This window comes from Mercenaria mercenaria, chromosome 3, assembly GCF_021730395.1.
Source record: "Mercenaria mercenaria strain notata chromosome 3, MADL_Memer_1, whole genome shotgun sequence".
NCBI lineage: Eukaryota > Metazoa > Mollusca > Bivalvia > Venerida > Veneridae > Mercenaria > Mercenaria mercenaria.
Genome location: NC_069363.1, coordinates 83,072,950 through 83,088,715, shown reverse-complemented (window position 1 = coordinate 83,088,715; position 15,766 = coordinate 83,072,950). Strand labels below are relative to the sequence as shown.

Sequence of the window (15,766 nt, the reverse complement as noted above, 5' to 3'; positions counted from 1 at the left end):
CTTCTGAAACATCGTTCACATTTCCTTACCATTTCAGCTATTTCTGCATCCATACCGGACCAATAAAACCTTCTTTGAATAATGAGGTGGCCCGATCCGATCGTGACCTTGGTGACCGAGGTCATCATGCAAGGTCCTGAAAACATCGATTCTGGCTTTCTCTGGAAGTACCAACTGTAATCTTTCTTCACCAAAGACTCGGTGTCGCCTGTATAGCACTCCCTGCATGAGGACAAGTTGTTTCCAATCCCGCAAGTAGACACTGATACCGGAAAATGTACGGTCGCCCGATTTAGTCGGAATCGAACCTTTCCTGAGGTGATCAATAACATAAGAAATAAGTCTATCTTGCATTCGTGCTTTGCTCCAGTTCTTGGTGGAAAGACCATAAGAGAGGAGAACTGGAATATCAGGGTCATTTCCATCTGTTGCCTCTTCATTTGCGAGTTAAAGATTGTCAACAAAAAGGCCCATGACAATAGTTGCAGCAATGTTTAAAGCTTGGACAACCTCGGGATCCACTTGATGTCGCCGCATTGACAATACTTCCGCGTCCGCGTTCTGCAGCCCGCTCCTTTTGTTTGGGTGAAATCATAATTGCCGAATGCTGCAATTCACCTCTAGTTTGTAGCGTCTGGCTCCTAATCCAGTACAAGAAGCGTCTGTGTGCACTTTAAACGGCTTGTTGTAATCTGCGTAGGCCAACACTGGAGGACAGGAAAGTATATCTTTAACTTTTTCAAAAGATATCTGATGTTTATTTTTCGACTTCTTGAGAAAATTTTTCCATTTTTGTTTTTGTTTCCTTGTTCCTTGTTGAGTGACTGATTAAAAGGTTGTTAAGAGGGCCTACAATTGAAGCAAATCCTTTAATAAAATGCCGGTAAAATGCAGAAAATCCCAGAAATTGGCGAACCTCCTTAACTGACCTTGGTATTGGCCAAGATTTTACCGCCTCGATATTTTCTGGTTCAGCTTGAATACAATCTGCAGAGATTAAATGACCTTGATAAGTGGTCTTGGTTTTGAAGAATTTTACATTTTGGAGGACTGAGATTCAAGTTATACTCTGCAAGTCTTCGGAATACTGCGTCCAATTTTTCAATGTGGCTATCAACATTTGAACTGAAAGTAATTATATCGTCTTAGTATATGAGACAATCATGAAGGTTCAGATGACCAATGCAATGTTCTATGACTCGTTGGAAAGTGGCTGGGGCGTTACATAACCAAAAAGGCATTCTGCTGTATTCGAAGAATCCTAGACCACTTCCAACCTGGAATGCAGCTTTTTCCTTATCCTGTTCTCGAAATTCCACTTGCCAGTACTCAGATTTAAGATCGGATTTCGAGAAACATTTCGATCCAGACAAGAGATGTCAGTGTCTTCAACTCTAACTCCAGGTATATCATATGCGTCTGTTTAGGTGCTTTGGTTTAGTTTCCCGAAGTCTCTGCAAAAGCATCGACCCTTTTTCTGCACGACCACGACATTAGACGACCAAGGGCTGTCAGACTGCCTAATAACATTGCTGTCCAAAATCTCCTGTGTTCTCTGAATTCAGTAAATACACATGGTGATAAATAACGATGTGGCTCTTTGAATGGCGTTTTATCTGTCAATTCTATTTCATGTTTCACTGCAGATGTGTGGCCTAAATATGTGGAACTCTTCGGAAATATATGTCGCCATTGATTGAAGAGATTATACACCATTTTCTTTTCTTCTGTCATTAGATTAGTATCTTCTAAATTCACTCCATATGTATAAGTTGTTTTGTCTTTATCTGTTGTATCGTTTGTATTTTGATTCATGTTTTTGTTTTCTTTTTCAGGTGCCGTCTGATGTTCAAGACTAGCTGAGGATACATTTGCCACTTTTTTATTCATGTTTATTTTACATTCCTTTAAAAACCCGCCCGCTTAGCTCAGTAGGTAGAGCGTTGGTCTACGGATAGAGAGGTCGCGAGTTCGATCCTCGGGCGGGGCGTGTGTTCTCCGTGACTATTTGATAAACGACATTGTGTCTGAAATCATTAGTCCTCCACCTCTGATTCATGTGGGGAAGTTGGCAGTTACTTGCGGAGAACAGGTTTGTACTGGTACAGAATCCAGGAACACTGGTTAGGTTAACTACCCGCCGTTACATGACTGAAATACTGTTGAAAAATGGCGTTAAACCCAAAACAAACAAACAAACATTCCTTTACAGATTCTTCAGAATGGTGGATGTCCTTCGATGGTGTCTTTTGTTTGAAAATGGTAGCCTCACGGATAACATTAACTTCTTCAAGTTGACATGTGTTTGCCTTTGCTGGAATCTTTATGACCTTTGTTGACAGGTTGCAGATTCGAACTGGAACGCGTGCTTTTTTCCCTGGATTGTTTAATGTCACTACCCTTACCCGGTCTTCGAAGGTGTAAGCTTATGGTAAGGTTACAGCTGCTTTCGTGTTGTATTGCTTACAAAAAAATCCTAGATATGTTTTCGTTTCCATAGGATATAGTTTAATGTCTTTGATGGCTTTTACTAGACCTACTGAACTATTATTTATTGTGCTGAAAGCCATATTCCAGGACTCGGGTAAGGTTTACCTGTTAGATGTTTCAGACTGTGTCCTTATTCCGCGGTTTAAATTGTGTCGATTATGAGAGGAACGTTTTCATGATATTCAGTATCTTCAACCACAACAGCAAGAATCGGAAGAGCTTCATCTATTAATGACGGTACCTGATATTTACTTCTATGTATCCTATGTAAGGTATCCGTTCTTCGCTTTCTCATCTGGGCCCAGTTGTTCGAAACTTTAACAGGCTATTAAGCTAACGGTTAGTTAAAATTTAGAGTTATATTTCAACGTTTTGGAAAACTTAGAAAAAAAAATTAATGTACGAATTGCGGATAATGAACACTAAAATGTCTTCGCAGTAGAAGCAAAGTTATTCCCACCAAGACAAACATTTTTAATCAAAATTTAACAGACGGTTAGTTTAACAGCCGGTTAAAGTTTCGAACAACTGGACCCTGATGTCTAGCTCAAAATCATCTAATGAGCGTAAAGCTGGTTTTTGGTGAAAAGAATTGTAGAAGTTTGATGATATTGTTGTTACCATGGATCCCGTATCTATTAGTCCTTTTGTCAGTTTCTTCAACAAGTATTTCACGTTCGTTAATAGCTCCTGTTTTTCTATTGAAAAGATGATTCTTACTTAAGGGGCCATCAAGTTTGTCTCCAGTTTGTCCCTCAACGGAGACCTCACTCAGTTTAAAGCCCGCCGCTTAGGTCAATAAGGAGTGCGCATATCTACGGATCACGTGATCGAGAGTTCGAGCAATAGGCGAGGCGTATGTTCCGTGACGATTTGATAAAAGACATTGTGTCTGAAAATCGTTCATTCTCCACCTCTGATTCATGTGAGGAAGTTGGCAGTTACTTGCGGAGAGGAGACCAGGTTTGTACTGGTACAGAATCCAGAAACAACAGTTAGGCTAACTGCCCGTCGTTACATAACTGAAATACTGTTAAAAACGGCTTTAAACCCAAAACAAACATCAAAATCACTCAGTTTAAATCCTTTTTGTCAGCCTTAATATATCTTCATTGTTTTGCTTGACTTCACTTTGAGCTTTCTACTTCTTGCCTAACGTTTGAACTTGAATTTCGAGACTCTTCCAAAGGCCTATGTCTGTATATCATCTTCTGTAGCCGTGTATACCCATATGCATCTCTTCCTCTATCAAGGCTTTCTGTTTGCTGATTTTTCTTTTCTTCCCTAATCTCTTTTTTTAACTCCTTCATTTTCTTTAGAAGTTAATCCAGGTATTGATTATATAATTATAGCAACTAGAGGACTATCGGGTTGTTAATAACAAGGAGTTATGTAGTGCCTGTGATCCTCAATTTACTGAGACGAATTTACTCGCTTTTGTGTTAACTTGCTCAAAAAGCGTACTTATAAAAATGAATTAATAACGGGTTGTATTTACCACCGAACTTTACCAAAACATGTAAAGCAAAAATAGAGCTTATATCGGACCTACTGTCAAAATATCTTTAAAACTAAACAATAATCAAAATTCCTAGAAAATACACTTACTTCTTTGATCCTTACTCCAAATATAATATTAAAACACAAACCATTTGTTCCATTATATCACTAGATGCTAAGAAACACGTAGAACTACATATGTATGTCAAACTGTCAAATTTTTGACATCAAATTAAAACTTAAGTGTCATCCTTAGGAAGCCTCTTTGCTGATCCTCCTCGAAGATTATAGCGTAAAATAGTGGTTGTCTAACGTCGGAGATCTCCATCCTCAGCAGCTCAACGGGTAGGTATATCAGTACAGGTATTAAAATGTGAAGGCCATGTGTTCATGTTAAATGTAAACAAACTACATTTGACCAGGTCAAACGGATAAAATATCGAATAGATGTATAGAGCTCTTGTGAGGTCACATGGCATTATATTACCGATCATTCAAATTATCAATGTAAATCCAAAATATGTTCAAATTTTGCAGGGTTTATTCCAATGCCCAATATCCTGTCTGGGAGCCAGTTGTCACGGCCTGCTTCCAACCGTTAGAGCGAATACCTTGCCCTTTACAACCTCATTGTTGGCTATGGCCTCAGCCTTATAACGTTGGAACACATTTGTTATTGTTAGTTGTGTGGACGTTGGTCATTTTAGACTGGTAGTACACAACAAAACTGTAAAACAATATCCAAGATATGATTTATATTCATTTACGTAAAAAAGTAATAGATGTAAACAACGTAGCGGTCACTACAATATAGCGAGGGCGAATGCAATGACGCATTGCATTCATCATAAACGCTACGGGTCACAGGTTAGTAAGATATCAGGGCACTATCACGGGACATATTGATTATATTGGATACTGGTACGAAAGGACTATTAAAGAGTTGTCGGCGGTTACGGGCAGGTCGTATTTGAATGTATTCCTTGGACCAGTTATGTATTTAAATAAAACGGGTAGTTATGGAATTAAAAACAACATTTCTGATTTATTAATTATGTTTTATCGTATGCTTGTTGTAAAATCACAAGTTCATATACAAATTAGCGTGAGATAAATTGCCCTACTACAATACTTTTCCAATTGTCTCTATTCATGAAATGCAGATAGCGAGGCGGAAGGTAATATATGTTTCACTTATATCTCAGTACCTTATCCCAAACTTAAGTCAAGCACAGGAAGTCGAGGTCGAGCAACTGGAGCCACGTTCATTATACGACAGACATGTCTAAAACATGGCGTAGCCTATAAGACAGCGCGGCCAAAAACAAAGCACATGTACAACTAAGAGACACCGGGGGATTTATACTATGTGGAGTTCGTTAAAAAGCGCTAAAGCAACTACCATTATTAGGAAAATTATCTTTTACCTCCTTTAGATAAATTATTTCATCAGAAAACCTCAGGAACTGCAACTGATGTGTGACCAGAACTACTGCTTTTCCATTTAAAAGGCCTTGTATAACACTAGAACAAAAACATATACAATTTAAATGCTACACATGCTTTAGAATGAACAATAAAGGTCTTAAGAGGGCGTGCCAGAATAAAAAAAGCCAAATCGTTACTCACTGCTCCAGTAAAAAACAATGAAATTGTTATTGTAAATGTAGTGAAACGACATCTAATAAAATGAGAAACAACATAATCGAAATAATTTCTGCTTTAATATTCCAAGAAGTCTTGACAGAAAAAAAACACTATATAATATATTTTTTATAAAGTGGACACGACAAAACACAATACCCTGTTTGTTTTAAATGTATATTGTGTTTTGAGGTTTCTTTCTTCTATCAATTTCTACTTCAGTTCATATAAACATAACCGTTTTGAATACAAAATAATGGTATTCTGCATCTTGTGAGACTTTATTATGTAAACTACTCTAATTTTGTCATGAATTGTTGTATTAATGTAGACTACACTATGACGCACTTTTTGAAATTAAATTATTCAAACATTCAGTTATTAAGTTATCGTAATACAAATAAATTAAAAAAGTAAGAAATACTTTTCAAAAATGTGTTGTCCAATGATAGAATCCACAGCACTAAGCGGGTCATCAAGCAAATAGATATCGGCATCTGTGTACAGTGTCCGCGCCAGGCTAACTCGAGATTTCTGTCCGCCACTTAAAATCACACCGCGGTCACCAATCAAAGTTTGATCTCCATTGGGCATAACGGATATATCCTTAAATAATGTAGAATGGTCTAACTTAAGATTTTTACTAGTTAAAAATTTCAGCTCAGAGATATTTATATGCTGTTACGGACCTCTGAGCTGGAACGAAGTCCGTACTGAAACCTAACCAGAAATCTGCGACCCTATAATTTTATCAAATAAATTGCAAAGGATTCACTTTTTACTTTAAAATATTTCTAATCCATTTTTCTTTTGATATGACATTATATTATCCATGCAACATAATTTAAACACAAGTTATACACACAAGTTTCAAATGGGTTACCATGTCTGCAATATTATGTCCGCCATTTCAGTTGTCACCGATCAGGGTATTCTTCATTTTGAAAACCAATAGGCGGTATAGAATCGTTGTTTACTGACCTTTTCCTAGGACTTAAACCTTCTAAGGTATGATTTTAGGAACTTTATCTAAAATGGTCATGATAATGATTAAATTAAATTCATAAATATGCACTATTTTTTCCTGATTTTCAAAAATAACCACGTGCTCTGAACTTTGGCATGACGTCATCAGTTTCTCACGAGAGACTGTGCGAGATACTAAAACTAAAACCGTATACATTGATTAAACGCCTATTTCTATACAATGACATATTCAATGGCGTTGTACATAATAATAACAGTAATAATAACGCCAATAATAATAATAATAACAGCCTTATTTAAACAAACTTTCATGACCGCACCCCTCCCCCTGAGGTTATTTTACCTCTATTGCGAATACAAGTACTTTAAACCTTACATGGTACGCCCAGATTGGCTGCATATAGAGGTTTAAACCCCATGGTTAATGGAGCTATCACAGACTGTTTGAAAAAAAGAAACACTACACACTACTCTCTGAAATACGGTTTCTTAAGATTTTTTGAACGTGTCAAGTGATTTATTTTTGTGTACTTTAACGGCAGTTCATTCCACATTTTTGGACAAATAGTACAGATACTGCTGTCATTGAATGTTTTGCACTTGTTCAATGGAACAACTAAACGACATTCAGAATTTTCTGACGATCTCAAACATTGCCTACTATGAGTATACTGTGTTAGCAATTCGGTTAAAAACCAATGCGCCAATGTGACATCTATACATGAAAGAAAGTATCTAGAACTCAATCCTTGCTTTCACCGGCAACTAATGTAGGTCATACTATGCTTGTTTTGAACTGTCAAATTTCGTTCTGTTAAGAAAAGATATTTGCGCACATTTTTTAATACGTTGCATCTTACGCACCTCACCGGTAGCTACACCATACATTGCGGTAATCCAGATGTGAAATAACTAGTTTAGACAAAATTAAAATTCCAGTGGCTGCTTTTATTAAGTATTTAAGGATGTTCTTAATTCGTAGGTAATTCAACATGGATGTACGACACTTATATTTACATGATCTTTAAAGTATAAAGTTCCAGGTTTCGTCAAAACAAAATGTACTTTAATATCTAATTGTGCTTTCAATTGTTGCTTGACTGGCTAGTTAACCAAACGGGGTTTCCCCATTACTTAATGGACTATCAGAAAATGAAAAACAGCTTCAGTAAAGTTATGGTGGCCAGAACTAGAATTTTACTAGAATGGTAAAATAAATATCTGTTGAGATTCGACCAGAACTAACAGTGACTGTCAAATGCCTTTTCTACGCCTGTCATATCAAGCCAAACGCTTCTGCATTTAACACCCTGATATGGTAGTGTATACAAGAGTAGGTACATGCGTCTCGCGCACCTACTGCATGGATCACGTTTACATCAAGTTTACCCCGAATCGAACTCTGCTCGCCCTAAATTACGGGCAAGTTTGTACAATGCAGTGAGGAAAATCAGTTTCAACTCAAAGGTATATTAGATCGTTTTTATCAAAATCCATTCTTAGATATATTTTTCAAAAGACATTCAAATGATCACGTTTATCTTGAATCGCATTACGAATGTCATTACGTTTGGAACAACAACCCTCACACTAACACCCTTTTGATTTTAAACTCTTTTGAAACAGTATTTATGCACTGAACAGTTTGAGTTTTCCCAAAATATGACTCTTAACAGAATTTGGAGAAATTGTACCCATATTTTACCCAAAGAAAACAATGTAGGAACATAGGATCATTCAAAACTGCATGAGTAAACAAGATAATAAAAAACTCGAAATCTTACCCTATCTAAAGCACAAGCCCGCAGTATTCTGTTGTATATCGCACTATCAAATTCGTTACCAAAAGTAATATTCTGTCGTACAGTTCCTGAGAATACCCATGGCTCTTGACTAGTATACGCTACACGACCGGAAACATTTACTTCTCCATAAACTTCTGGGAGTTCTTTTAATATTGTCAGCAGTATTGAAGACTAAAATTTATCAATGAAAATGTTGACTGACGAATAAATGTTTTCCCTTCAGTCTGAACCAAAGCATAAGATTTCAAAGCATTTAATAAGATTTTAACCACCACTTAAAAAAGAAAAGAAACAAACAATAGATTTTTGCCATTTAATTTGATAAATTTACTGACTACGTGTTTGTCGCAAATTTGAAAATTTTGTCATCACTTAACGGTATCAGGTTCATTTGTTGAAAACAGCGCATGACAGAAGGCAATAAGGTACATTATCCAACTACACATAACTACTAAGTGTATATTTGGTAAAATGTATTTACATGTTGTTTTTGTTCTATGTATACAAATGTGTGTCATCTGCTCCATTTATTTTTTTTCAGCAAATTATCACAGATATTTTTGTCAGTAAGATTTTTTTTCAGAACTATGCATTAATTTATAATTGTTGCTTTTTTGTCATCATGTTTTGCAACAAAGCTAAGAAATACTTTTTAAGTTGAATAGTTCATTCTGAAGCAAGTCGTTTGAAATATTAAACAAAAATAACAGTCAACAGCTTCGCATATTTAGATATATACCGATCCTTGTAAGTTCTGTTCATACCTTTCCAGCACCGACTGGACCGATGATAGTTAACAATTTCCCGGTTCTTACACTGGCCGAAACGTCCTTTAAAGTCAACCGATCACAATCCTGGAAAAGAACAGCAAAAGCAAACTTGCTACATAACAAAACATTGCATTCTATGATAGAAACATATTTAAAAACCATTTCATCAAAACCACAATTTCAGCATCAACATCAGCAACAGCAAATAATATACTTTGATTAACTGTGTCTTGAAATTGTCTTTATCATCGGTAGTAAATAAAATAAAAACGAAAATACTTTGGAAACATATAAATGAATGAAAAGCAAAAAATAAACCACACCCGGTTTTAAAAATAACTTACTCGTTCCAATTTTGCACTTTTGATATTGAAATTAACATAACATGTTTCCGCTTGACGGTTATGAACTGGCATTGATTTCGTTCCGCCATTTTTTTCGTCAAGGAGCAGAAATTCCTGAAATAATTTGCAGATCAATTTAAACAGAAAATATATATAAAAAAAACATGCCCGCCTAAAAAAAAGTTCAGACAGATGTTTGTTTTATCAATTCCTTCCATGCTTAAGCTATTGTAGAAAATAGCAATTGTGTATCAAATATATCAGAAAATAAAACAAGTGTATCAATAAATATCAACAATGTTTGTTTGCCATTCATTTTAACCTCACATTTTAACATTTTAATTATAACGTTACTTACCTGGATGCGACTTAGGCTGACTTTTGTTTGAACCGTCAACGTGTAAGCGCGCACCATTCTTCGCATGACAGTAAATCCAACGTGTTCACAAATGCGAATGGCCAAAAAAATAGAAGAAGCACGGAGGTCTATCGAAGCCAACATCATCCATACTACCACAGGTAAGAGGAAAAGTAATTTTGAAACTAATTTCAAAGTTTCTTGTACTATGTGTATATGTAATAGCTTTCTTTGCTCGTCAACTTCAAGCCTAATAAGATAAACTTCAAATATTTATTAGGAGATGACATCATTTCATGTAATAATAAAATTAATGTTGATACAAATATTTCCGCATACAAATATTGAATAATTTATGTATTTTGTAAGGCTGTGTGTCAAAACTGTCTTTCTTATCGGACATCAAATGATTCTATTTCATTATTATTATTTTTTACTGCTAGGAAAAATAAATGGTAAAATTCTGCATTTGTCACATTTTAACATTTCTAGTAGTATATTCTATCACACACACTGATTATTCCTTTAACAATTACACAGGTGTACAGTTGCTTCTATCCCATTTTTTCCAACAAAACGTTAAATTTATAAATATAACTGATATTCTCATACACTTTATTAAATATAATTGTAGTATAAACAAGAGGGTCATGATGACCCTGGATTGCTCACCTGAGTAATATGCGCAATTATTTGAACAATCTTGGTAGAAAACTACCAGGAAATGCTACATACTAAATGTCAAAGCCCTATGTGTTGTTGTTTAAGACAAGAAGATTTTTTTAAGTTGTTTCCTTTGTAAGTCTATGTAAAAAAAACCAGGATGGGCCTCTTTTCACCCCAGGGGCATACAGTCGAGTCCACTTAATATGAACTCGCTTGATACGAATTTTCGGATATAACGAACAAAATCCGGATTCCCCGGCCGAGTCCTTCTATTTCCTTTGTAAAATTATCTCGGTTATAGCGAACTCGCTTCATACGATTTTTTCTATGTATCTATATGTGCTATAAACACTTGATGGTTAATAAAGTTTCAATACATTTGTACATTAAAATTTATTTTTCATATATTTTTACTTGTTTAAGTATGACTTTTGTTGAGTTATTTCATTGTAATCTAAATAAATTAACTTAATCAGTTTAAAACTACCAATGAACATCTATTCACTACTGTATTTTCATTTATCGGAAGCTATTCACCGGTAATACCGGTGATACTGCCCAACTTGCTCGGGCAAATTATCCGGGAGTCATACATTCGTTAATACGAATTTCGTTTGATAAGAACATATTTCTCAGGTCCCGAAGAGTTCGTATAAAGCGAGTTTGACTGTAATTGGAATAATACTGGTAGAGGACTACTAGATGATGTTACGTGCCAAATATCAAAGTCCTAGGCTCTGTGTTTATCGACAAGAAGATTTTCATTTTTTCCCTATATAAGTCTATATTAACCATGTGAACCCAAGGGCGTGGCCATATTTGACCCTGGGGGAAAATTTGTACAATCTTTGTAGATAACCATAAGATAATACTACATACGAAATATAAAAAAAGCCCTATGACCTGTGGTTTTGGACAAGACGAGTTTTAAAGTTTTTCCTTTCTGTTGCCATAGCAACCAGAGTTCTGCATGGATTTCAATTTTTTGGGCAATTTTGAAAGGGGACCACCCAAGAAGTTTGGTGTAAATCTGCCAAGTGATTTTGAAGAAGAAGTTATTTTTAGAAATTGTTGACACACGACGCACGACGGACGACGTATATCGAGCGGTCACAAAAGCGCACCTTGAGCATTTGGCTTAGGTGAGCTAAAAACAAACGGTATTGATTTGCTCATCCTTTTAGGCCATTTACTTTCTTTCGTTTCTTAGTAGATCTCCAAGCGGTTTTTCCCAACAGTACAATTTTATGACACGTATTGCCACTACGATCTCTGTTACCAAATGAATACATTTATCTCTATATTCAGATGAAGTTTTCCTGAAACACAAATACAAAAAAATATCAACATTATCGTACACGAAAAAGGCGTTATATAATATTCTAGCAAAAAAAGCTATTGTTTTCTGTTCTCACGGTGTTGTATAAGTGTGTTAAATGTGTGTTAAAATGAGAGGTTGAATGATTGAAAAAAGAAATGAAAATAAATGGCTTCAATAACAACGTTGATGTTACCCCTGCATTTAAGGAGTATTTATTGAGCCTTATTAGCAGTATATTGTTTTGACTTTTAACAAGTTTAGTGCTAGAAAACTGTTAACAAACGCATGTTCAATTCTTGGAGTCTTTTTGGCTTATCAGTAGCATTCATATTGTTTTAACTTTTTACACGTTTAGTGCTAGAAAACTGTTAACACATGTTTATTTCTTAGGGTCTATTGAGGCTTTTCAATAGCATATTGTATTATCTTTTTACACGTTTAAAGCTAGAAAACTAACATATGTTTATTTCTTGAGGTCATTTGAGGCTTATCAGCAGCATATTGTTTTAACTGTCTCCAAGTTTAATGCTAGAACACTGTTAACGCATGTTTATTTCTTGGGGTCTAAGCTTTATTTACATAGTTCATTTGATAATATGGGATGAAACAAGTAGCAGCAAAATGTATTGCGAACGAAGCTCTGAGTTCCATAAGTCAAAATCTGCACCATTCTCGGGATACGTTGGTAACGGGCGAGGTAAGTAAGTCCTACGGATTCAACAGGTATTATGTAACACTCACAAAACCACGTTTCATTTTGAAAGTGGTGAAAAAGAAAGCACTTCAGTCACACATAAGTCGATTATAAAAGTCATGTTAAACATGAAATGTAACAAATAATAAATAGATATTTGTTCAAATTATATGTTGACTGTTTTTCTTTAAAATATTCGTTATACACTCAACAGGGTTTATTTGCAAACACATGCATCAACAAATAGATGAATGAACAACAATTCTATTGTAAAACGTATGATACGGATTTTATGCTGAACAGCACTAAATCCGGCTGCCTTATATTTCATAACAAATCCACTTCATTTATAACGTTTTTTTTTTTTTTACATTTTCTAGCATATCAGATTTTCATATACTTATATTTCAATAAGGAACTATATCGCTACTTTAGAAAAACAAAACGAAAAATGGTTGTTAACTTTTATATAAGAAAACTACAGTTGTTAAATACAACCCGCTGAATTTACTATTTTTCGCTTCTTTCAATTTCTTTTCGAGTCATTGAATTCTTTCGCCGCCATTTTACCTAGCATGCGACAGGAACATGCCGATTTCGATAGAATGCGAAGTGATACATACTGAAACGCGGTAGAGTAAAAGTAAACACGTTGCTATTGTCATATGACCTATAGATGACGCTCGTCAACTTATTTGCTATAAAAATAAATTGACAAACACCAGAAGATAAAAGGTAATGACAAGATGAAGACATAAAATGAAAATAAAAAAAATGAGCTAGACACAATCGAAAGTTTCAAAGAGGGCCGCCTGCTGCATTTGAAATTATAAATATACATTTCAGACACCATAAAAGACATCCACTCCTACACTATCATCAGTTAATCATAATTGTAAATAGAATCAATTTAATTGTTACGAAAAAGGAAGCAAGTTAGGCCTATTTGATAAATTGTTCTTAAATACTTGTTCAACTTTTACAGGCCAACACATCTTTTGTGGTAAGTTAATGATTTTAGGTCCATGCAAGTCTACCCGTGCATCCAGTATGATCTGTTTTAGTTATTCGTTCGACTAATTAATTTTCACGTCTTATAGTCCATTTTATTTTATACCAACTGGTGAAATACATATGCCGACCAATGTGAGTGAGATATTTCTGTATATCTTTCACACTGCGCTTTTTTTTCCCAGAAAAATATATCTCCCTTGAAGTATATTCTTTGATTACCTCCCTTTATTGCCTTTAGAACTACTGGTACCCAGTGCAACTCCTAGGTCAAAATTTCCTAGCTATTTCTATTGAATCCTTAATAATATTTAATTCCGCTTTACCTAGGCCTTCAGTTATTCCTCTGCTGTTTACGTGTTTTGTGCTGACCTTCAGCGTGTGTTTGTTTGGTAAAGAAAGCAAGCTTCCAGTCATTTAATGAACTGACGGCATAAATCCGAAATATTATTTAGATATGCACACTTAACTGTTAGCCGCGGATCAATTATTTTTAATATATATAATTTAAAATATTTAAATGCAATTTTTGTCTTAAAAGACAAAATTAAAATGCATATTTAGTCTTTAAAGACAAAATGGTGTCGTGTTGGTTTCACATACCTGATATCACTGCGAATAAGTGACCATGGTTATTTAGCGGATGCATTATATGTAACAAGGAAGCCTAAATATGTCCGAATTTTACCATATAGCATCAGTTTCATATGAAAATGTAAACATTTAATAAACAGAAATTAGCACAACATAAAAAGACAATAAGTTCGTTTCCGAAATATATTATCACTCAGGTTCCGCACATTTATACGACAGTTTTATTTTCTCTGAAACTTGGTTAACACTTTAATACGATAATAAAGATTGGAAAACTCCTAATTTTGCATTGCCTTTTAGAAATGATCGAATATGCAGAACTGAGGAGTCCTAAAAATTATTTTTTGCAAAACTCATCCTTGCACGAGCTCCTCATAAATGGGTAGTAGCTCTCTGGATACCAATATTGAGCTTCATAAGTTGTGAATAGGCGATTTCTATCAACCCCCTTAAACCAACAATGAATACTGGTGTCTGGTCGAAGAAGGTTCCGATAGGGTTTATAACACAAATCTACAAAATATTATATAATAACGGGAGACTACAGCATACATATTTAGAACGCTCACTCGAGTAAAATTGACAATTTAATCGCTTCATACAATTTTGAACAATTAATTGCCGAACCAACAAACCAGTGAAAATTCCAGTTCAGCTATAGATTGCGTACAAGATAACCGCCTACGGGTGTCATCGTTCATCTGCATGTGCTTGATAATATATAAGTAAAGTGTTATAGTTCAGATTTTCTAAGTATAAAATGGGCCATAGTTCTAACAAAATGCAGGTTAGAGTTATGGTTTTTGACCTGCGTTGTTCTCTAATTATGATAAACAAGTGTACAAATGTACAATGTTTCAAAGTTGTAGCTCTGATGGGTTTTTATTTTAGAAAAGGTGACCTAAACAAAAGGTAAACTCATTTTTTTAGTACAAAAATGGCCATATTTCTAACGAAATGCATATCAAAGGTATGTGCCTTGGCCTACATAGTCCCCTAATAATGATGAACAAGTGTGCAAAGTTTCAAGGCTCTGATAGTTTTTGAGAAAAGACGGACTTAAACAAAACTTCTTACAAAGAATCTCAAATTTTCTAAGTACAATTACGGCCATAATTCTGACAAAATGCATATCAGAGTTATTTTCTTTGGCCTACATAGTTCCTTTATAATGTTTAACAAGTGTACAAAGTTTCAAAGCTGTAGCTTTTATAGTGTTTGAGAAAAGGTAGACCTAAACAAAACTTTTACCCAACGCCGACGACAAGTGACGACAATACCTCCTAAATTTATTTTCAAAAATCAGACGAGCTAATAAAAATAGAAATAGCGTATCAGACAGTTTTTAACGGACCATTAATACCTGATGTTGCTAGATTTTATTTCCCTGTTATTTAAGTTTCACAATATCAAGAAAATGAAAAGAAAATTGCACATACAGCCAAGGCAATAATGATAATTATAGATCAATGTTGTTAAGTTTTATCTGGGACTCTTAGTGATAATCTAGAACGAACCGTCCTAAATATGTATTAATGTTGTTATTGACACTGCTAAAATATTTGTACGTTACAAAACTTCA

The 15,766-nt window shown here is 34.9% G+C and overlaps 1 protein-coding gene across 4 annotated transcripts in view; it reads right to left on the bottom strand.

Annotated features, from left to right (window-relative positions):
* LOC123523393 (ATP-binding cassette sub-family C member 4-like) overlaps nucleotides 1-15,766 on the bottom strand; it is a 124,214-nt gene that overhangs the window by 40,651 nt on the left and 67,797 nt on the right. For all 4 annotated transcript variants that reach the window (XM_053539089.1, XM_053539091.1, XM_053539092.1 and 1 more), the window contains 7 exons: nucleotides 11,758-11,883; nucleotides 9,899-10,148; nucleotides 9,541-9,654; nucleotides 9,191-9,280; nucleotides 8,406-8,597; nucleotides 6,059-6,240; nucleotides 5,418-5,514 (listed from right to left, as the gene is read on the bottom strand). In XM_053539089.1, coding sequence (XP_053395064.1) covers nucleotides 5,418-5,514; nucleotides 6,059-6,240; nucleotides 8,406-8,597; nucleotides 9,191-9,280; nucleotides 9,541-9,654; nucleotides 9,899-10,148; nucleotides 11,758-11,883 — 1,051 coding nt within the window. The remainder of the gene's footprint in view (nucleotides 1-5,417; nucleotides 5,515-6,058; nucleotides 6,241-8,405; nucleotides 8,598-9,190; nucleotides 9,281-9,540; nucleotides 9,655-9,898; nucleotides 10,149-11,757; nucleotides 11,884-15,766) is intronic.